Raw genomic sequence first — 24,217 nt, 5'->3', positions numbered from 1 at the left:
ACGCCGACATTGCCGATGTGTTGGAAACACTAATTGAGGTTGCTGTAGAAAATGGGGCCAGCTATCATCGTGAATGTTATCAACTTATTTGCAACATTAGCAAGCTAGCAGCAGTGGAAAGCAAGAAACGAAAAATTGACGAAGTTGACGGTAAGCTTAATAGTTGGTGTGTTAATAGACATAGTGCCATGGCGTTCAAAATAATAAATAAGCTTCATGTTCAACATCATTCAACAGGAAACTGTAGTGTTGGTGTTTGATCAAGCAATATATTCAAAAGTGCAACAAATTCGGTGGAAAGATCCACATTTCTTGAAGAGAACAGTAGTTCGACTTGGGGAGTTCCGCACATGCATGGCTTTTTTGGCGTGCATCTCTAAAAGATTTAGGGGTGCGGGACTGCAGTATATCCTGATCGAGTCCGGAATAGTGGCACAGGGATCAATAAACGGTATCCTGACAGGACACCATTACAACAGAAGTGTTCGGTGTTACAAAATTGTCAGCGAGGTGATGCAGAGGCTAAGATGGCAAAGCTTCTTGAACAGCTTAGATGAGGAAGAGGAAAGTCAAGCAAGACGGCTTCTGTTAAAGATTCAGACAGCCTTTCCTGGAGCTGAGTATCAAGAACTGATGGAGAACAGGGAATACCACACACTGATAGACAAATATGTGGACCACATCCAAATACAATCAGCTGTTGGACCACATCCAACCTATGCATTCTGGTCCTCATATATAGAGATGGTCCAGGAACTCTTGGTTTTTGTAAGAGGCACCAGAGAGGCAGATTGGAACCTCCATCTTTCGGCGACAAGAACAATCATGCCATGGTTTTTCGCCTATGACCACACCAACTACGCTCGCTATCTATCTGCATACTGGTTAGAGATGATGAGGCTTCCAACAACACATCCAGACATTCATGCTGCCATCCTTGATGGTCAATTTGCTGTGCAGAGGCAAGAAGATCACAGCTTTGCCTGTATTGCTGCTGACCAGACTATTGAGCATACTTGCAATCGAGACACTAAGATGAAAGGGGGTATGATTGGACGTACCACCATCGCAGCTTATTGCCACAGGTGGATCTTGTCTCAGTACCTAAGAGTAGCCATTCAGGTGGAATGCGAGATAATGGCAGGAAGGTGGCAACAAAAAACTAAACGCAAGGACCTTGATGCCTCCAGAATAAAGAAGGACAATGCAGATGTGCTTGCTGTCTGTGACACCACAGGGTGTATGATTAACCCATTTGAAGAGACAGGACCTCAACTCCTCCATATAACTTCAGGTGTAATTGCACCTGCTGACGTAGAGGCAGATCTCATGAATGCCAGCTTTAGTGGTCAGTCTGCTGCTGAGGGTTTTATGGTAAACAGGCTTCAAGAGGGTGATGTCGATATACATTCACCCTTGAAACAACAGAAGCTAAAAACCTTCTCCAGCATGACAAAACAGAGCAAATCAACTACGAAAAGTGGCAAGGAAGTAGTATTGAATCAGGATTGTAAGTTGTTTGCACGGCTGTTAATCATCTCAAGATACCGTGATTTGGATTTGCAGGAAATGCTTACCCACTGCCTAAACACACTTCCTCTACCTTTAGCCAATGACAAAGGAAGACTCAAGAAAACAAATAAAGCTAGTCTGATGATGTATATTGAGTCTGCTACAGAGCCATGCCCTATTGTGGAATCATTGCCAAAAGGAAGCGTATGGATAATGGATGGCATGGCACGAATTCAAGAGGTGAATGCAAAGATGGTTTCAAGTATGACGTTTGGTGACCTGGCAGAGCACATCATGCATAAAGTTATCAGTATCGCTACCAACTTGTATGCTGCAAGCATTCACCTTTTAACTGACAACTACCCAGCAAAAAGCATCAAAAATGCAGAGAGAGGGAGGAGAGCAGCCGATGGGGTACAACGAGTGAAGATATATGGCTCTGATCCGCAAGTCCCACGTCGGTGAAAAAAATTATTGTCATGTGGTTCTAACAAGGAAGCTCTAGTGGAATTTCTGTTTGTGCAGTGGTCAAAATGTGAACCCGAAAAGTTAAATGGAGTTAAACTTTACTTTGCACATTGCCAGCTCTGTCACTCCTTTTGCGGTAAGAATGGGAATCTGTGTGTGGAGACCATTCCAGAACTTGCATGAAATCATGAAGAGGCTGACACTCGACTACTGCTGCACAGTGTCTACGCAGCATGCAACATGCAGGCATCGTCAACTTCAGAACCAGCAGATGAGCTGCAACCAAATGTCATTATCAAGAGCCCTGACTCTGATGTTTTCACCATTGCTGTCAGCCATGCAAGTAAAGTAGATGGGAACTTGTTCTTCTTCACAGGAAAGGGAGATTTACAGTGCACAATTGATATACAGGCTGTGCGTCGACATCTTGATAGTTCAGTATCACAGGCGTTGATAGGCCTTCATGTATTTACCGGATGTGACTCTGTTAGTGCCTTCTATGGCAGAGGAAAACAGAAAGCTTTCAAACTGATGTTGTCTGTTAACAAATACCAAGATGCTTTGAAAGAACTAGGGTCATCTTTTACTCTCGAAGATACACTTGTAAACACATTGGAAGAGTTTGTTTGCCAGTTGTATGGCCAGGATGTGGAGTGTGTCAATACAGAATGTTCTATTTCCGAACAATATACAATTTCTCACATTACTATATCATAGCAAAATGGTTTACTGCACAAAGTGCACTTTATTTCTGATGAGTAGAATCATTGTGAAGTGTACCTATACTTCATTGGTAATATGTTCCATCAGGTATGTTTGCAAAGATTTGGTTTTAACTACAATCCAGCAGAAGCAATCAAATAAAAGTTTACGCAAATTATTTGTTGTGACCAGCAGCATATTATTTTAAAGTGAAGTATGATTCCACTTCAGTAACAATAAGGTAAAGATCTATACTTTGTTCTGTACATAAGTAAATAATTTTTAAATTTTTTTAATTATCATATTGTACACACAATCTTCTTCTTCTTTCGGCTGCTCCTGTTCGGGGTCGCCACAGCGGATCATCCGTATGATCCGCATAGTGATTTGGCACATGTTTTTACGCCGGATGCCCTTCCTGACGCAACCCTGGTCACCTCTTACGACACAGGGATATGGTACACCTATTTTAACCGAGGTATACACCGGCCCAGTACACTGGTACTCACTTTGCCGACCTCGGAAGGATGACAGGCTGAGTCAACCCCCTGGTGTATTAATTCAGTGGCCCAACGGGGCTTGAACTCAGGACCTTTTGGATCCCAAGCCACTGCCCTAACCACTGTGCCAACACCAGGCTATATTGTACACACAATGAAAGCTGGAATTAAAAGTTGATAACAGAAAAATCAAGTGGTTTCCTTTTGCATTGTTATACATGTTTTTTTTTCTGTATAAAATCACTGAACTGTTTTTGACCTGTATGCAAACATTAAGAATTGTGTCAAAGGGCGGAAGCGAAAAGTATGTATTTCTTAATATAGGGTCAAAAACAATATTTTTCACCAACAACATTGAAAAATTACATCAAGTGCATGCTGTTTTATCTTAACTGTACCTTTGAGTCCTGCAGCATCTCAGTTTGATAGATATCATTGCAGAATAAAATTTCGAGACTCGCTGTGCCTGCCGTTTAAAAGTTTAAAATACAATTTTGGATGGAGAAATAGTCCACTTTCTAAGAAAAACATAAAGTGACCATTATAATTAAAACGTGTGGATTTACAGCTCAGCAACATTCATATTTGGATTCAGCACCATCAAACCTACTTAATCTCTAAATTTCATGTAATTCCAAGATGGGGGGTCACAGTTTTTAAACTAGAGGGGGAGCACTCGGTAGAGTGCAAAACCTCCGCCACCAATACTGCTGGGTCACTTAAGTGAACCTGATATCCTATTCATTGTAGGTCAAAACTGATCAGACACTACTGAACCACGATTGAATAAACTAAACTAGATCGACGCGCATGTAGAAATGCCCCAAAAAAATCAATTTTTTTGAAAAAAAAGTTGCAAAATTTCTGTTTTTTTTTTTTTTCTCCAACAAATTATTTTTTTTGGGAGTTGGAAATCACTTAAAACATGTAGAAATGCAAAAACAAAATTTCAAATATTTTTTAAAATGGCCGCCATAGCGGCCATATTGGACTTTGGACCAAGTCCAGAATCTAATGACATGATCCTTGGACCATACCTAATCCCCCCACCAAGTTTCGTCGAAATCCGTCCAGGAGTTTTTCCGTAATACTGTTCACAAACAAACAAACAAACAGACAGGGGTGAAAACAGTAACCTCCATCCATCTTCGATGGCGGAGGTTAACTAGAGGGGGAGCACTCGGGAGAGTGCAAAACCTCCGCCGCCAATACTGCTGGGTCACTCAAGTGAACCTTATATCTTATTCATTAAATATGATGTCAACAGTGCTGACAGTTATAGTTCTTTTCTCCACCATTTTTTTTTTGGGGGGGGGGGGGTGTTGGAAATCACTTAAAACATGTAGAAATGCAAAAAAAAAGAAATCGAAATTTTGTTGAAAAAAAAAGTTTCAAATTTTTTTTTTCCCTAACAATTATTTTTTTTGGGGGGGTGGGGTTGGAAATCACTTAAAACATGTATAAATGTAAAATATTTTTTTTCTTTTTTGGGGGGGGTGACAATTTTTTTTGGGGGGGGTTGGAAATCACTTAAAACATGTAGAAATGCAAAAACAATATTTTTTTCTCTAACAATTTATGGGGGGGTTGGAAATCACTTAAAACATGTAGAAATGCAAAAAAAAAAAAAAAAATTCTGTAACTTTTTTTTGGGGGGGGAGGACCAAGTCCAAAATTTAATGGCATGATCCTTGGACCATACGTAACCCCCCCGCCCCCCACCAAGTTTCGTCGAAATCCGTCGAGGAGTTTTTCCGTAATACTGTTCACAAACAAACAAACAAACAAACAAACAGAAAGGGGGTGAAAACAGTAACCTCCATCCATCTTCAAAGATGGCGGAGGCTAAAAATGGGGTTATCTTCACCTTTTCATCCTATGGTCTATTGGGTGGATTATCGGGGGTATAAAAGATCGAGGATTTGGATGGGGGTTGGACTTTGGATGGGATTTGAACAGCTGTTTTGAAAGCCTGGAGGGAAGAATGGGAAAGAATAGAGTGAGGGAGTTTATTCCAAAGGTGGGAAAAAAGAGGAATGAAAGAGTGAAGGTGAGCAGTGATTCGTGATTTTGGTAGTTTTACCAGAAGGACCTTGAGCACCCTGCGGAAATGTGGTGGGGACAAATCGCAGAGAGAGCGGGGTGGGGGGGGGGGGTGAGGCTGGAGATTAAACACGATGTATTTGTACGACTGAGAGTTGAGTGTGGTTTTCCTTGTGTTGTTATCTGGTTACAATTATATTCTGGTGGACTTAACTATCTGCCAAAAATGGACTTAACTTAACTATCGGTGGTGGTCCTTCGTCCTCTGGGATAATAATGCAACACAGGTGGTGTCTATTCTCATATGAAACGCTTTTGTTAGGGTTTTATTCTCATTCTTATCTGTGTCTGCATGTCACCATAGTTTATATTAACAATGTCCTGTTGAATTACTATTATTATTGTTATTATGATTATTATTATTATTGTGTTCTGGTTTGAAAGTTTCGTTGTTTTTTAGATCCTCGTGGAGGATCTCTAAGTCTTACGTTGTTGTTCTTGTGGACTTTTTTGTTTCACAGCCTACAGTTTTCATCGGATCTTCGTGAAACTTGCCATGTACTGTATATGCAGAAAGCCCACGCGCAGGCAGTAACCATCTCAAATTTTGGAAATTCTTCTGAGAAAAAAAAGTTGACGTCATAATATCGCCGCTAATGGCAACCGCGTATACCATTATCTCCGAAACTAGGCAAGCTGTTTGAATTTTGTTTGCGGGAATCAAGCCGGGCATTAGCACAGATAATTTATCGCAAACCTGATACATCACAATGACGTCACATTCGTTTTTATGACGTCATCATTAAGAGGACGAGGATCTTAGCTCATTCGAGCTTGTTTTTTCTGGGTTTTATTTTTCTGAGGATTTGTTTGGCATGTTAAAGTGAAAGCTACAGTGGCTCATCACAATTGACATAACTCAACTATGCAATGTAGCACGTAGCTTCCATTTGCAACTTTTAAAAGTCTCTTTTACATGAATGCAATGAAACATTAAGCCATGTGTGATTGAAATGTAAGGTGGAAATCTATAATTTGGCTTCAAGGTTGACATTGATAAATCTGTGTCTTTGATATAAAAGGCATTGCAAGGCATTGATTGCTTCTATCTGAATTTTGTAGTTTTTATCAAAAATTTTCAATCTTGATTGCATTGAAATGGTTGAAAATACTGTGGAAAATTATATGATGAAAATAAGTTTTTATTTTTTGGTATACATTGTCAAGGCTTGTATAACAGCTAACACACAGGACATAGAACAAAGAGAGCAGGAGACGAGGGGGCAACAGAGGGAATCACAACACAGTGGGGAACAGAAATATTAGATCTATGGTAGAGAGAGGGATGGGGCAGGAAGGAAAATGGGGAATTTGAAGGAGGTGCGTTTGGGGTGAATTATCAGGGGAAGAAAACATCATGGTTGTGGATGGGGGAAGATATGAGATGGTGGTGAACAGCTATTTTAAGACCTGGAGGGAGGAGTGGGATTGAAGAAAGTGTAGGAGTTTGTTCCAAAGGCATGAAAAAAGAGGAATGAAAGAGTGAAGGTGAGCAGTGATTCTTGATTTTGGTAGTTTCACCAGAAGGGGGTTGCTGGCGGATCTTGAGCACCTTGCAGAAATATGGAGGGGCCAGATCACAGACAGAGCCGGGAAGGGGGGGGGGGCGGGAGTGATCGGGGGGACGAGGCCGGAGAGGAGACGGTAGAAGAGAGAAAAATCACCGAGCTAGCAGCTAGGGTTGGGGTTGGGGTTATTCTTTACTACAGATACTTTAAGTTATTCTTTCATTAGCGAATGAGATGGAAACGTGAAACTATCAGTTAATAATGCTTTCTTGTCTGAACCCTTTTTGACATTTTCCAACAGCCAATCACATCATCTCCTCCGAAGTGGTTGGCTGATTTAGAGAAAGAAGATATTGACATGCTGCAAGGCAAGTAAAATATACATCACAAACCATTTTGCAGAAAAAACGTAAATGTTGGAAATTATCTGCATATTATGTATGTATGTATTTTTGATCATCCTCCTCCCTTCATTCTCTGCTCCCCTTTCTGGTTATATTTTAATTAGCGTCTTCTCTTCTTCTTTCATATCCAGCACAAGGCTGCAGATTAGCATCATTGGCTGAGGGCATAGCCGTGCCGTTGATGCAACACCCTCTGTAGGTTAGGGCAAGCATTTGGAATTTGTTCAAAGTGCCGGGTATAGCTTGCCTACTCTTTGTGAAGGACACTGTGTGGTCTTTGACGCCCACCAATTAATGCCAGCAGACGGGATTCTCAGTGTAACGTCCATCCGAAGGACGGACGACACACACATTGCTGGGCCTTGCCCTGCCTGCGAGACACCACAATGACAGTTTTTGTGGCTGGGCCGAGATTCAAACATAAGTGAGACTACTCAGAGGCGAGTGTGCACACCTTCACACCATCTTGCCAGTCCTGATTAGCGTCTTATTAGGGCAGAGATGAACGAGTGCAAAAAGTGAGTAAACCAGATATAATTTTTATGAATGCTTGTGTTTTGCAAATGCTTGCGGGGTTGGGGAGGGTGGCGTGGGTGGGTGATGTGCTTCTAACACGACATGTTTTTAACCTTTATAAACCAAGTCATTTATAATTGCATTTGCTTACATTGCATTGGCTTTGCCTCAGATCAGATGACTGTCGAGCAACCTGAGTATCTTTTTTATTTGTTTATCTTTATGGGGTTACAAAATGTGGGCTCATGGAAGAATGAAGTGAAATAATGTAAGATAGGCAATGTACTGACAGTGGGGCCACAGTTGGGTACAACAAGCAAGGGAATGAATGAAGAGGACAGGAGACGGTTGAGTTCAGTAGACAGAAGGGAAGTAAACAATCGCCTGAAAGTAAGAGGGTTAGGTTGGGTCAATGTGGATATAAAATCCCACAAGTGGGGATGGGAGATGACATGAGATCATGGTGCAGCGCATGCTTGAAGCTCTGGAGGGGAAAAAAACGACTGAACAATCACCAGAAGGCAGTTCCACAAATCGGAGAAAAGAGGATCAAAGGGGTTGAGGTGTGCGGTGAACATAGATTTGGGGAGTTGAATCAGGATATGGTCACTGAAAGAACGCCTGTGTGCTGCAGCAGCTGGAAAGGACTGGAGGGCTGAATCAGAGGTAGAAGAGTAGTCGTTAAAAAACGAGATACCATTGACCTCCCTGCGATGTGGGAGCCACAGGCTTGTGCTTCGGTCTCATCGCAGTAGTTGCCAATAATGTGATTTAGCTTCCACAGAATGCGAGAGACAGATGTGATGCTGAGATGCAAGCCCATAGGGGAGAGCAGCACTCCATTGAGTTACAGATAAAGGCCTTGCTGGCTTGGAGTAGTTTTGATTTCTCTTGGATTGACTGAGGATGCCCAGGCTGTGGTTGACAATGGAAGTGAGCGTTGCTATATGGTCAGCCGAGGAGAAGTCATGATTGATGTTGAGGCCTAGACGTTCAAGGGATTGAACCTTTTCCAGTAACTAACCATGAAAATAGATTTGGTGAATCTTGTGGACACTGACATTTGCTGGCATTGAAAGGCATGGTCCATTTGTCAGAAAAGCATCTAATCCATTCCAGATTATCAATGTGATGCAGCTGCTGTTTTTCAGTGAATGGGTCATGAATATCAATGTCAGCATTTTTATAAAATCGACATTATCAAAGCTTTTCGACTTGCACTCCTCAGGATAAAACCGCAAGCAGATGAAGAAGCAGCAAACTCTCACTTATAAAGTTACAATGTAATGTCCTCAACGTTGATAGGTTAAGAGAATGAAAGGCCAAGATTACCTGATTGGTGGAACCACAGAGCTGATGAATGTGGCCTTATTCCAGCGGAAATGTGAAAAAACATGTTGTGGCGTCATTATGAAGTTTTTTGTTTGGTTCATTGTTCGTTACATCTCTGAGCTATCCTGAATCGGAGTCAGCCAGGTGCCAAACTCGCACCCTTGAGGAATTTTTTTTAGAGGCGAAAAACAAAATGGCCACCACCGACTTTCGATAAATTCTGTTTTGGGCTACATCTTCACTTCTAATGCACTTACAAACACAATTTTGGTGTCTACTACAATGTTTTCATGGTCAAGGAATCCGATAATGATAAAATTGAAGGTGTGTATATATATATATATATATATATATATATATATATATATATATATATATATATATATATATATATATATATATATTGTTGCGGATTTCGCGCCCGCCGGCGTGCTGACGGCCACGTAACTCGAATCGTGGCACGTTGCCCACCGGACGGACAATCCAGTCGTGACCCTCTCGGACTAACGCCGGGAACCAGTCACGGGTGGACCTTTCGGTCTCACCGCGATCGAGCCAATCAGCCCCCGCGTGGGATAGGGTTGCTCGCCAAATTCGACCTACCTAAGTACCCACGCGGAGGGTAGACCGGGCGATCGCACATCGCCGTAGGTCGACTTCGGACACGGGCCATAGCGACCCGTTCCGTACTATCAGAATAACCGAGCGGTGTTATCGTCGACCTCGACGGTTCGATTAATTATCGGGCGTATTCAGCCCACTACCAACCCTTTACGTGAAGCAAGATGGGGATTCAATAGAGGAAAAGACGAAGCGAAGCGGGAAACAGTTCAACACAAAGCACATTTATTCGCGGCACACGGGAGCACACATATACAATTCCACCAAATGCACACAGAAAAGACACAATGTAATTTACACAAAAAGCAAATGTAAGCGAAAACACAATGCAGAGCTAATACCGACTACCGAGCACACGGCAACACTTATACAATTCTACTTCACAGACGGCGCCGACAACACATACCCAAAACCAAGGAAAAGAATACCCTCAAGGATGAGGCGGGCCTGAGGCCGAGACCGGGTCGCGCCTACCCGTCTGGTGATGAGACGCGGAGCGGCGATGGCGCCTCAACTCCGCGGGCCTCGCGGACAGTGTCTGGTAGGGGGTGGGAAAGGGGCCCCCTTGGTCGCACTATCTCAGCGCGGGGGAAACAGGAGGGGGTTGCTGATGCTCGGGGTATAGAGGATTTTTATTATCCCGCGACGAGCGTCTCCACCTCGGCCAGGTCGCGCTGTCGGCCTCCCTGGGGTGCAGCTCCCGACGCGAGCACCCCCTCGTCTGGTGTCGCTGCCTTTCCACAGCTCCGTCCCCTCCGTTCCGACTCCAACGCACACGACGACCAGCTCCTTCTTGCCAACTCCACCGCCCGCGAAGTCTTGACTCTCTGTTTCCGACTCTCCTACTCTCCTACTCTCCGCCTCTGGACTCTCCTACTCTCCGCCTCTGGACTCTCCTACTCTCCGCCTCTGGACTCTCTGGACTGACGAACACGGTCCTTTTATCAGCCCCGTAGCTTCGCCCTCTCATCTTTGACCCCCTCCCTTCGACCTTTCACCTCGCTCCCCATTGGCCCTAGAAAAAGTGGGCGTGAAGGCTTTTTGATCCATAAATTTGCATGTATCGATCGCCCTGGGGGCGGGGCCAATTCGCCCCTCGCTCACCGATTGGACGGCAAAAAGTGGGCGTGTGTCGTTTTTGATCCGTTTTTGAAGCACAAAATCCGTGATTTTGTACACGCTGTTCGGCGCGCGCCCTGCACGAGTCCAACACCGGTACCCACAGCGGGGCAAGAACGGTGGCGATGCGACGGTTGCGAGGTGTGACGGGAAGGTCGTGGCGGTTGTGGTGAAGCGGCGTTGTGGTTGGTGGTTGATGTTGTGGTTGTGGTGGTAATCATGGCGGTTGGTCCAAAATAAAGATAGCAAAAGAAAAACGGCTATCCTGAAGAGTCGCAGCACGCATAAATGACATGTATTCCCACTAGACAACGGGTTTGGGCCTAACTACACATGTACTTACCGAGATACCTCACCTAAGGGACCTGAATGGTGGTTTGCGAATTTGGTAACCACAACAATATATATATATATGTATATATATATATATATATATATATATATATATATATATATATATATATATATATATATATATATATATATATGACCTGTCTCATTTTGAAGATGGCCACCATTTTAATATGAGAAATGGCTATTTTTGCAGTTCCACTGATCACTTCGAGTAAGAAATTGAATTTGATGAATCCTCAAATATTAATACTATGTACAACTAGAACGGGCACTCATAGAGCGCATACCTTCGCCGCCACTACTTTTTTTGTTCTTGGTATGAGTGTGGGGAACTGGTTTCATATGAATGGTCTTATGACACAAACCACATATCTATAATGTCATGACCCCCCCGACTTTCGGGGGGCTACGGACTAAACAACAATCAACTCACGTCGTTTTGGCGAGTCTTCACTTGCAAGCTCGGTGAATACAACGTTTCAACAAGAGAAGGTAATCTCGTTTGATGCTGGTTTCATGCAAATCGAATAAGAATTGACTGAGTTATGCCGAAAACCGCATATTTTTCAAGGGCGTGACCCCCCCCGACATTTTACCCCAACCGGTGACATGTGTTATGACGTCATTGTGTCACAAGATTGGGCATTAAATTCTGAACATTTTGGTGCTGGGTTCATGTTAAGCGGACAAGAATTGACCGCGTTATGACAAAAACCGCATATTTTTCAAGGTCGTGACCCCCCTGACCTTTGACCCCTAACCGGTAACAGGAGTATGGGTGTCATTGTGTCATATTGCATATCACAAGATGAGGCGTTGAATTCTGAACATTTTGGCGTTAGTTGCATGCAAATTGAATAAAAATTGACCGTGTTATCATAAAAAGACGATTTTGACCTTTTCGTGACCTTGACCTTTGACCCGAATGATCCCAAAATCTAATCGAATGCTTCCTGGCTAATAACCAATCATCCCAACAAATTTCATGCAATTCGGTTTAATACTTTTTGAGTTATACGAATCACAAGATTATAAATAAACTATAACGGGCACTCATTGAGCGCATACGTTCGCCGCCACTACTTTTTTGTTCTTGGTATGAGTGTGGGGAACTGGTTTCATATGAATGGTCTTATGACACAAACCACATATCTATAATGTCATGACCCCCCCCGACTTTCGGGGGCTACGGACTAAACAACAATCAACTCACGTCGTTTTGTCGAGTCTTCACTCGCAAGCTCGGTGAATACAACGTTTCAACAAGAGAAGTTAATCTCGTTTGATGCTGGTTTCATGCAAATCGAATAAGAATTGACTGAGTTATGCCGAAAACCGCATATTTTTCAAGGGCGTGACCCCCCCCCCCCGACATTTTACCCCAACTAACAGCAAAAAAAATAAAAACTTTCAAACCGCGAGCCAGAAACAACAACCACACAGGCTGTTCCTTCGCTCTTGCTTGGCCGTATGTGCAAACCCCCCAACCGCCCCCCCCCAAAAAAACTTTCAAACAACAACACAGGCCGTTCCTTCGCTCTCATAAATGACGACTGGATTGGGACATTGTGTTTATCTATAAATGCGCAAAAGAAATCGAGAAATTATTAGAATGGAGCAAGTCATCACTATCCGGAAGTCCGTACGTTGTAACCCTTAATGGGGAACGCGGCTGAGGATCTCTTCCCCAACGGCCACACCTACACAGCAACGTGTCCTGTGATTGGTAACTAAATGGCGCATCGGCCACGCCTCCGCAGCAACGTGTCCTGTCATTGGTTGGTAAATAAATGGCCATAACTTGGGAAGCACTTGTCCGATTAATATCAAACCTTGAAAAGGCACATCCTCAGGTCCCCAGAAATATCACTGGCAAGTTTCAATTAGATCAGACCAGTGGTTGTCGAGAAACAGTGGTCAAAACACACACACACACACACACACACACACACACACACACACACACACACACACACACACACACACACTGCTGGAATTATAGATAGATGATGGCTTGACTGTGACAACTGTATCACGGTCAACATTGAGTCATCATGAAAACCACCCCTTCCCCTCTCCCCTCTCCTTCCCCACTATTAGCCCTCAGCTAATAAGAGTTACGTTTCCGCAGGTTCTTGGCGATTCATCTCCACCTATTCATTATTTATGATGGTTCATTTCTGTTTCATTTCCACCAGTTCATTTACACCTACTCATTATTCATGATGCCCTGTGGTTCCACCAATCAGGTAATCTCGTCCTTTCTTTCTATCAACCAATCAACATTGAGGACTTTACATTGAAACTTTATAAGTGAGAGTTTTCTGCTTCTTCATCTGCCTGCAGTTTTATCCAGAGGAGTGCAAGTCAAAAGGCTTTGATAATGTCGATTGTATTGAAATGCGTATTTAAATTTTGTTGTACGAATCAAATAACAATGTCATATGCAAAAAGGAGCAGAGGGTTTTCCATAGCACTGGAGAGGTTGTGGCACTCCACCCTCCATTGGAAGAGAGGAGAGGAGATGAGGCTTCCATTGATAGCAATGTGTTGACTGCACTAGTGGAGGAAATGAATAGGTTAATGTTGCATTGAGTTGAATGTCTCGATTGTGTCATCCTTTTTTACACCTTCACAGCAGAAGACTAGAGACTTTGTTTTCGGGTCGTCCGTCTGGTTCTCAGTACATTATCAGGTTTTTTTGTTGCCATTATAACTTGTGAATCACTGAAGGGATTTCAACCAGACTTGACACAAGTATGGACTGTCATAGAAGGTTGAAGTGAATCAATTTTTTATTCAAAAGATCAAAGGTCAAAGGACGAGTGATCTTTAATTGTAAATAATTTTGTTACAATAACTTGTAAACCACTGAAGGGATTGTCATCTCTGGGTACATCTCGTGATTTTGATGGTCTTGCATCCTGCCTTACTCTCCAAACCCTCTGCCTATGGCATCCAAGATCAACTCCACAGATACCTTACTTTACTGATTCCTCTACTCTCTTAGCCAATGTGTGGCTCTCAACAGCAACCTTGACAGGGAGAGATGAAAGGATTGAGTTCCCCAAGTAAGGCAGTGTTTTGGGCCCAGTCATATTCTTGATCTTCACCAGTGATCTCTCTGAGTCTCTGGAAAATCCTCTTTATCTATTTGCTGATGCCTCCACCCTCTGTCATGATACCCCTCATCCTTCAGATAGGCTGGTGGCAGCCTATTCCCTCTCTTGAGACCTTGAAAAAATATCACAAGCTGATCAAACTCTTGGAATATGTTTTTCAATCCTGAGAAATGTCCCACTCTCACCATCTCTATCCAAAAGGACTGTCTCACAAACCCTCCTATATACTTTCTTAACAATCCTCTTGAGGAAGTTCAGTCATTCAAACTCCTGGGTCTCACTATCAGCCATATTTCTTGGACAAACTACATTTCAAAGTTAGCCTCCAAAGTCAGCTGCCGATAAGGCCTTCATCCACAGCTTGATGAAGTACTGCTGTCCCCTGCCTCACATCTTGCTCAGCTTGACGCAAAGGAAACCAAGGCCTTTAAGATTATTGGAATGTCCTGCGATGAAGCTGAGTCTTTGGGCCTATCACTTCACTATCGCAGACAGGTCGGTGGTCTCTCTGTCTTCTACTGACTCCTTTCTGGTTTTGCACTCTCTGCTGCTTCTGCACTTTGTCCCCCCAGGTTTCTGCAGAGCACACACAGTCCACCATCAACCCCCGTTTGGTGAAACTACCTAAATCTAGGATCATTGCTCACCTCCACTCACTTGTTCCTTTTTTTTTTCCTGCCTGTGGAACCAGCTTCTACATCCTCTTCAATCTCATTCTTCTCTCCAGGTTTGCAAGAGAGCCACCACCATCTCAGATCGTTCCCAATCCAAAACCATGATATTTTCTTCCCTCGTTGACCTCCCCCCTTCCCCTCCACCCCAATCCCTCCTCCTTCCAAATTTCCAGTTTTTCCCTCCTGAGAGCTTCCTTCTGTATCCATCTTGTCCACCCCATGCATCCTCTCCTGCCCCCACACCCATTGTTTGTCTGCCCCATCTCTGTCTTGGCCTTCGGCTCTGCGATTGGTGTTTTCTCCTTCTCTCTACTGTTCCTTTTGTCCTGTTGCGTCCTGATCCATTCGGTGGGAGTACTCACTCTTCCACGAGCTTCGACAATGTTTACCAAAATATATATATATATATATATATATATATATATATATATATATATATATATATATATATATATATATATATAGTTGCGGATTCGCGCCCGCCGGCGTGCTGATGGCCACGTAACTCGAATCGCGGCACGTCGCCCACCGGACGGACAATCCAGTCGTGACCCTCTCGGACTAACGCCGGGAACCAGTCACGGGTGGACCTTTCGGTCTCACCGCGATCGAGCCAATCAGCCCCCGCGTGGGATAGGGTTGCTCGCCAAATTCGACCTACCTAAGTACCCACGCGGAGGGTAGACCGGGCGATCGCACCTCGCCGCAGGTCGACTTCGGACACGGGCCACTTAAGCGACCCGTTCCGTACTATCGGGATAACCGAGCGGTGTTATCGTCGACCTCGACGGTTCGATTAATTATCGGGCGTATTCAGCCCACTACCAACCCTTTACGTGAAGCAAGATGAGGATTCAATGAAGGAAATGACGAAGCGAAGCGGGAAACAGTTCGACACAAAGCACATTTATTCGCGACGAACGGAAAGCACACATATTCAATTTCACCAAAAGCACACAGAAAAGAAAAACACAATTCAATTTACACAAAAACCAAATGAGACAATGCAGATCTACTACCGATTACGCGAGCACACGGCAACACTTATACAATTTTACTTCACAGACGGCGCCGACAACACATACCCAAAACCAAGGAAAGAATACCCTCAAGGATGAGGCGGGCCTGAGGCCGAGACCGGGTCGGGCCTACCCGTCTGGTGATGAGACGCGGAGCGGCGATGGTGCCTCAACTCCGCGGGCCTCGCGGGCAGTGTCTGGTAGGGGGTGGGAAAGGGGCCCCCTTGGTCGCACTATCTCAGCGCGGGGGGAAACAGGAGGGGGTTGCTGATGCTCGGGGTATAGAGGATTTTTATTGTCCCGCGACGAGCGTCTCCACCTCGGCCAGGTCGCGCTGTCGGCCTCCCTGGGGTGCAGCTCCCTGCACGACGCGAGCACCCCCTCGTCTGCCCTCGCCGCCTCTCCACAGCTCCGTCCCCTCCGCTCCGACTCCAACGCACACGACGACGACCAGCTCCTTCTTGCCAACTCCACCGCCCGCGAAGTCTTGACTCTCTGTTCCCGACTCTCCTACTCTACTACTCACTGGACTGACGAACACGGTCGCTTATATCAGCCCCGTGGCTTCGCCCTCTCATCTTTGACCCCCTCCCTTCGACCTTTCACCTCGCTCCCCATTGGCCCGAGAAAAAGTGGGCGTGAATGCTTTTTGATCCATAAATTTGCATATATCGATCGCCCTCCAACGCCCTGGGGGCGGGGCCAATTCGCCCCTCGCTCACCGATTGGACGGCAAAAAGTGGGCGTGTGTCGTTTTTGATCCGTTTTTGAAGCACAAAATCCGTGATTTTGTACACGCTGTTCGGCGCGCGCCCTGCACGAGTCCAACACCGGTACCCACAAGCGGCGCAAGAACGGTGGCGATGCGACGGTTGCGAGGTGTGACGTGAAGGTCGTGGCGGTTGTGGTGAAGCGGCGTTGTGGTTGGTGGTTGATGTTGTGACTGGTGGTGGTAACAATGGCGGTTGGTCCAAAATAAAGATAGTAAAAGAAAAACGGCTATCCTGAAGAGTCGCAGCACGCATAAATGACATGTATTCCCACTAGACAACGGGTTTGGGCCTAACTACACATGTACTTACCGAGATACCTCACCTAAGGGACCTGAATGGTGGTTTGCGAATTTGGTAACCACAACAATATATATATATATATATATATATATATATATATATATATATATATATATATATATATATATATATATATATTGACTGTAATACAAAGATTGTTTCACGTTTTGGGTCAACAAGGCAAAAGTCAAAGACGGCGTGCACACCTCAAAGCTATCCTGTAAACGATAAACATATGAACTCTTAAATTAATTGCTCAGTCAGTCAGTCAGTCAGTCAGTACATAGTTCAAGAATGATGGAGAAGTGTATATATGTTGAGAATGGTTTAAAGAAAGTCTCGACTGAATGCAAATGAACTTGTCTTTTGTCAAATCAGTTTGACATCACACCTGCAGACATCAACAGCCATGTGTCATGCAGGGGTGACTGGTAATGATGGGTTACGGTTGGAACCCACCGGACATTGACAAAGTCGACAGTGCTCTGCTGCCACGGCATTTATTTTATTTTCTTGCTCAGGAATTTGGTCAGCAATCGAGGCCAGATCCATATTTAATGGCATTTAATCTAAAGTTGCACCGAATCATGTAATGGCTTCACTAAATAAGGTCTGCTGATGACAGTGGGCTGTTGTACCCTTGTAGCCCAGATCTTCAACGAACTACTAATAAGCTTCGGCAGTTCACCCATGAGAATATGGAATTAAAAAAGAAACCACATCCAATCTAAAATTCTGCATCATCTCATGGGCTGTTGAAACACCTGAAATGTGTGTTGATGCATACAGTTTGTCCTCTTTACTTCTGTTCTTAACAAGGCCCATCTGGTCATCAGTCCAGTCTTCTTTGTATACCAGTAGCTACCACAGGTCAGAGTTAAAGGTCACATGCCAGTGAGAGATCTTTCTGAAGAAGTATTACTTGCACCGCGAAGGTGGAAACCACACTCCCCCTTATCTTGGGTTTCCGCAAAAGTTTAATTTCCATTAAAGGCGATTTTGTATTCATAATGTGATGGATAATGCATGTTTTTTTTTCTTTTGACAGAGTTTGGGAGTTTAACAACTGCTAACCTGATGGAGAAGGTTAAGGAATTACAGAACCTGGCCTATCAACTGGGTTTGGATGAGTGTAAGTTGTTGAATTTTTTTTCTTTCACATTGCACCTTAAACAGCGCTGGATATAATTATCTATATGTATATATAAAAACGAAAAGCATGGTCCGTGAGGCAGTCCGTGAAGCCGTCAGTCAGTCCATGACGAATATATGCCTATTAATCATGTCCTGTTTGAACGTTCGTTGCAGACTCCATGAATGTCTATAAATGACATACTGTTGGAATGTTCCTTTCACTGTGAAGCTGTGACGATATGTCTATTAATTACATACTATTGGAACGTCAGTTGCATCCTGACTTCAGACACATACGTCTATTAATTACATGCTATTGGAATGTATGTTTAGACTCTTTAGCCTGCTGAGAAACCTTTGACTGTTGAATAACCTTCATGACCCTCCTATTGTGGAGAGGTGAGCATAGTGAGCCAATCCACGTTCGTCATTCTAAGTATTGCTGTCACATTATGAAAACTTAATTATTTCGAAAGCACAAATTTGTTCACGTAGTTTTTTTTTTGTCAGCAGGAAGGAGTCGACATGTTTCTGCACAAATTGTTGCTTGTACTCAAAGCTCGTCATAGTGAAGCGTGCTTTAATCTACGGTCAGTGTTTACCCTCAATAACATATTGACCTGTGAAAACAGACCTTTATAAAAATTAACATATCATTTGCCATTTGTGAAAGCTTTGTTTTCATACAAATGTCACAAATTGGAACCCCGTTTTTAGCTCACCTGGAACAATACTGCAGTTCAGGTGAGGTATTGGCATCACACAGTGTCAGTCAGTCATTCAGTCAGTAAGTAAACACTCTGAACTTCTTCTCAGAAACCACACACACGATTTTGATGAAACTTGACTACAACCTCCATCGCCCGTGATTTACCAAAGTTTGTTCACTGCATTAAAAAAAAAATCTCAGGAGGTCTTCGGGGGGTCAAAGTGAGTCCAGGTTTGATCCTCCAAAATAAGTATTTGCTTTCTTCTTTGAAACTACACACATGATTTCGGTGAAACTTGACCACAACTTCAATCACCCAGGATGCTGAAACGAATAGTCCTATTTTCACCAAACTTTGTAGAACCTCTGAGCACCATAGCCTCCTGATGCATTGCAAATCTCATCAAAAAATTGCATATCAAGCAGGTCGATTTAAAGGTCAAAGGTCATTCCGATTCTGGGATCACTAGTTTTGACTTCTCAAAACGTATTCACTCAATTTGCATGTAACTTGGTGGGAATCATCTCTGCATTGTACTTTCACATGTTTCTTCAAGCCATCGGCTAATTTACATATTTTGTGGGTCATTAACGCCTACCAGTGGTTCCCTGGTTTTACCAGATGAGCGCCGGTGCATTGCCCCAATATTATATATTTCAAAACAGTGATGCTTGCACTGGAATTGAAGCCCACTCTTCAGCAGTGCTAAAAAGAAACATCTCGGAGCTCACTAATCTCAAAGAAAGAAGCATCAATTTGAGCTGTTTATTATTATTATTATTTAATTTAATTTTTTTAACAGTCTTGTGCCTTTTTAATATTTTTCATGTTGCTCAAGAGAGGTTTTTTTTTTGTTTTTTTGGACACAAAAAATAAAATCAGGTTGTCAGAAATACATTAAATTTATTTTTCAATCAAACTTTTGTTGATTCTTTTACTCTTTAGTAACTTCATCAGGTAAAAATGAGCACTGTTGTTGCGAGTACGAAATAACAATCAACAAATACATGTGAACTGCCTGGAACTGATAAAGTTACCCAGAAACTTTCCATCTCAAATTTAAAACTTATTTCCTCTTGGAAAGTACAGCATTCAGTCCTTAATGCTGTTTTGGAACAATTCATTTCTACTTTTCAAAAGCGAAAGGAAGCTCGGGCATAAGTGCTTCCTGCAACAACTTTACTTGCGCCTCTCCCCCCATTCTTCCCTTTGCCATGCCCTTTCTGTATTAATATGCTCTCCTAAACTTTAAATTACTACACTGTGCTTGCAAACTTCAATGTGTGACCAAATTTTATGTTTCATGAAGGCCCATTTGATCTAACACAGAAGTGATAACATCACACGGATACACTCCATGATTGGGCCAAGTAATTGTTCTCTTCTTTTATATTTACTAGCATGTACGACTTGTCACTGAGTGATGAGAACACCAATATTTGTGAAAATGCAAAAAAAAAGAACGGTTGTTTGTGTGCTCCTTCCATGTTCTGTACTGTTACATATTTTTCTATTCTTTGAGAAGTACAACGATATACAATTTTGTGTGCTCCTTCCCTGTCCATCACACTTTATTCTAAAGGGTTCCTGCTGTCATGGAGTAATATATAATATAAAGGGAGCTCGGTCTCGGCATGCCTGCGTCGACGATTGTCCTGAAGGGGATACCACTAATCAAGCCCAATCTGCAGACAATATGATATAGTGGAGTTATGCTAGGTTCCCTCTGTCGTGCGATCCGTTACGAACGCCACGATTGGCCATTCGTAGCTGATCATGGAATTTCTCTGAAAGTCTGTTCCCACTATCACGATGCGTGGCACGATTGAAATCGTGGTCTCACAGAGCGTGGTGTTTGTCTTGTCTAAGATCGATCCCGATCACCACGATTAGGAAGCACGATTAGATGCGATCTGTCGCGCTTTGTTACGATGCAATACGATCTGATACGATGATCCCGATTGACAATTGATCGTGTTGATCGTAGAAAAATTTTGAACCGTTCAAAAATTTTCTACGATTAACACGAATGCCACGACTGACCTCAAGATCTGATGAGATCTGATAGGATCACCACGATTAGTCCACGATTTAGACCACAATTTCAATCGTGCCGCGCATCGTGATAGTGGGAACCTAGTTTTAGGTGAGTATAGATGGGCCGGTTTCAATTTGCATTAAAACAAAACCTCTTCCTCCTTTATCTTCTTCACTTATAATAATGGTGAGTTTCATTCAATCCCGTTTCTCATATCGATTAGATTCAGAAAACGCTTGCTTTATTTTATTTTTTTTTAATTGAACATTTCCATTTGCTATATTTAATACCTTTTTTTTTTCTCAACATTTCCATTTGATTCATATAATGGTAATATATCACCTTATTAAACAGTATTTCTGATTATACACTGCCTTTCACTCTATTTGCAACACAGGTGAGAAAAGGATACGAAAAAGGATATGATATAATTTATTTGCACGATTTTTAAAAGGTGTAAGTTAATTTTTCGCCAGGTATCCCTTCTAGTAGTCATGAAAATGGTGTCATTGGAACCTCTACATTAAGCTCCAAGTCGGACTCAAAGGAATTTAGTGATTCAACGGTAACAAAGTTTTACAACTTTACATTTTTGTTCCAAGTAAATCGATTATTGGCTTTCCAATGGTACAATATTTTTGGTGTTCTACGACAGCAGGAACCCGAAGAATAAAACATCACACTTAATGTTGTATTATACTCGCTTATACTTATATTATACTTATACTCGCAAAAGTATTAAAGGAGGGAGGGAGTGGGGTAGGAGGCTATGGTCATGTTAAAAATGGATGAAGGCGAGCGAAGAATTCCACCACAATTGCGGATGGGTCGGTCATTGTGTATCAGAATTGGGGATCATGAGAAGTCCAGTCTGCAAAGGTTGCAGGCACAGCACCATCATTTTCCCTTCACATCCATTGGTGGTGTCAAGCCCTCCATCTATTTCCATTGCTCCTTTTTTGTTACGTCTCGGTCCATTCTGTGTTTCCGCTCCTCCACGAGCCTCTGTGTACAACAACATAAAATGGAGGGATTTGATACACATTTATGTGGAGAATTTGTGTCCCCCACACCCTCCCCCACCCTGAACCTTGGGGGCTATGAAATTATTTTATCACCAAAAACCTCACCGTGTACACGCCGAATACAACCACCAGTTTTTCAACTCATTCCATCCAACGGTTTACATATTCTATGATATTAATCAAGGCGTGTGTGTGTGTCGTTGGTTGTTATCTCCACATGTGGGTTTCAGAAAGTGGACATAGCCCTCCCAGGTATCAAAGTACCCACCTTCGTGTGTGTGTGTGTGTGTGTGTGTGTGTGTGTGTGTGTGTGTGTGTGTGTGTGTGTGTGTGTGTGTGTGTGTGTGTGTGTGTGTGTGTGTGTGTGTGTGTATGTGTGTGTGTATACACATGTATATGCATGTTTTTGTCCACTCACTTTTGATCAATGTATCGTGAGTCGAGCTAAGAGGATATGTTCCAACTCCAAGCTTCAGACAGAGATGGACAAGATTGCCGGCATCCTCAGTGAGAATGGATATCCTGAGTTTATCATCAGGAGGTTTATGCACAAATTCCTCACTGCTACAGATGAATGGAAGATGGGTCCTGAAAAGGGCCTGGTCTACATCAAGATTCCTTGGAAAGGGAAAATGTCGCAAAGTTATGAGGAACAAATCAAAAGATGTGTCTCAAACACGTATCTGGCTGTTCAGCCAAGAGTGATTTTTCACCTCTCGATGTCTGATTCCTGCAGTTAAGAAGGATGTTCTGCCTGTCTCAAAACTTAGCAATATTATTTATGAGTTCAAGTGCCAGTGTGATGCTCGGTATGTAGGCAGAACTACCCAGACGCTGAATGACAGAATCAAACAACACGTCCCTTTGTCCATCTGGAAAAACACTGATAGTACGCGTGTGTATCTGAAACAAAACACTGAAAACATCAGGAAAAACACTGATAGAAAAAAAAGTATGTGAATACAGCCGGTACGTGCTTGTAGGAAGGTCCCAGCATCAATCCCAAAATCATGTGCATCTGCTATTGGACAGCATTTCATTGAGAATGTAAACTGTGCTGAACAGTATAATGTGGGTGCATTCAAGATATTGAGTAGAGGCCGAAGTATAACACATCTCCGAATACAAGAAGCGACATTTATCTATTCCATGGACCCTATGTTATATCGGCAAAAAGAGTTTGTCCACTCACTTTGCTTATTTGTGCAAAGAAGAAGAGGAACACGAACTCGTCTCATGATCACAGATGTTGATGAAGAGGATTCTGCAACAGCCTTAGGGGCTCCGCCTCAGACTCTGCTACCTCCAATTGGAGAGCTGAACACTGAACAGGCTCCTCCCACCTAGACTGTTGGGAGGTGATGACGCATCAGTGGAAAACGTCCAATCGGAATTGACTTTGTTGATATGTGTCTATTAGACTGTTCTTCCTTACCTCATTCACTTTGTGCGAATTTCACCTGATGAGAGCACAATGAAAAGCTTTGTGGCTTTCTTTGTAGTCTGTTTTTTTGGTAATGGCCTTCAAAATGTCTCTGTTTCTGTCTATATTGAAGTTTTGTACTACGAAGCATCTTTATAAAATTATTTTTATTGTTACGGTGGTGGAAATTCACAGAACACCATTCAGGTTCCCCAGAGATCAGTTATTTTGATAAGTACGTGTTTCAGGTTAGATTCCCCCACGATGTGTAAAGGGAATTATTCGTGTGCCGGGCTGTGCATCTTTGAGTTCGCCGTTATTCTTTCTCTGTCTTTAATTTTGAAACATCACACCAAAACTCCTCACCATCGACAAACAACGCTCCCCACTGCCACCACTGCTCAAGCCGCCATTTTGCACCGCGGCGCGAACCTAATTTACATAACCGGATCACAGAACGACTTCCCCAAAACCCACGGGTGATGTCAAACTTGGGGTTTCCCGCGAGGCTCACCAGGGATGAAAGGTCGGAGGCAAACAGTGGGCGGAGCCTGGCCTCGGGTTGAAAGATCAAGGGATGGCTCGCTCCTGGCCGATATAAGGGCGGAACTCGGGCAGATTCGGAGAGAGTCGGTCGGTGTCGTGTCAGAGAAGTAGTTCGTGGTTGTTCGTCGTTGTTCACGGGTCATTCCCCGGTGGAGATCAGAAGTCGGGAGTCGGGGCTGGTGGGAGCGGCAGCATCGGAGCTTGGAGTCGTCGGAGCTAGTGGCAGTGGCGGAGCATGGGGGTCTGGGCAGACAGCCCTGATACGGTCGGGCGACGCCGAGGAGTGAACGGGGTCGCGAGGAGCATCAACTCTA

The 24,217-nt window shown here is 43.4% G+C and overlaps 1 protein-coding gene across 3 annotated transcripts in view; it reads left to right on the top strand.

The window, feature by feature from the left end:
• The window catches only part of LIN52 (lin-52 DREAM MuvB core complex component), a 77,516-nt gene that overhangs the window by 43,221 nt on the left and 10,078 nt on the right, over window positions 1-24,217 (top strand). For 2 of the 3 annotated variants that reach the window (XR_015061739.1, XM_085895529.1), the window contains exons 4-5: window positions 7,095-7,161; window positions 18,076-18,159. Coding sequence is in view for 1 of the 3 variants with exons in the window: in XM_085895529.1 (XP_085751655.1) it covers window positions 7,095-7,161; window positions 18,076-18,159 (151 nt within the window). In the remaining 2 variants the exon portion in view is untranslated. Of the gene's footprint in view, window positions 1-7,094; window positions 7,162-18,075; window positions 18,160-18,674; window positions 18,752-24,217 lie in introns of all 3 variants that reach the window. The other variant, XR_015061740.1, reaches the window with a different exon arrangement.

This window comes from Eptatretus burgeri, chromosome 9 (assembly GCF_056783735.1).
Source record: "Eptatretus burgeri isolate ZD-2024b chromosome 9, Ebu_testis_v1, whole genome shotgun sequence".
NCBI classification, from domain to species: Eukaryota; Metazoa; Chordata; class Myxini; order Myxiniformes; family Myxinidae; genus Eptatretus; species Eptatretus burgeri.
This window is presented reverse-complemented; position numbering and strand designations above follow the sequence as displayed.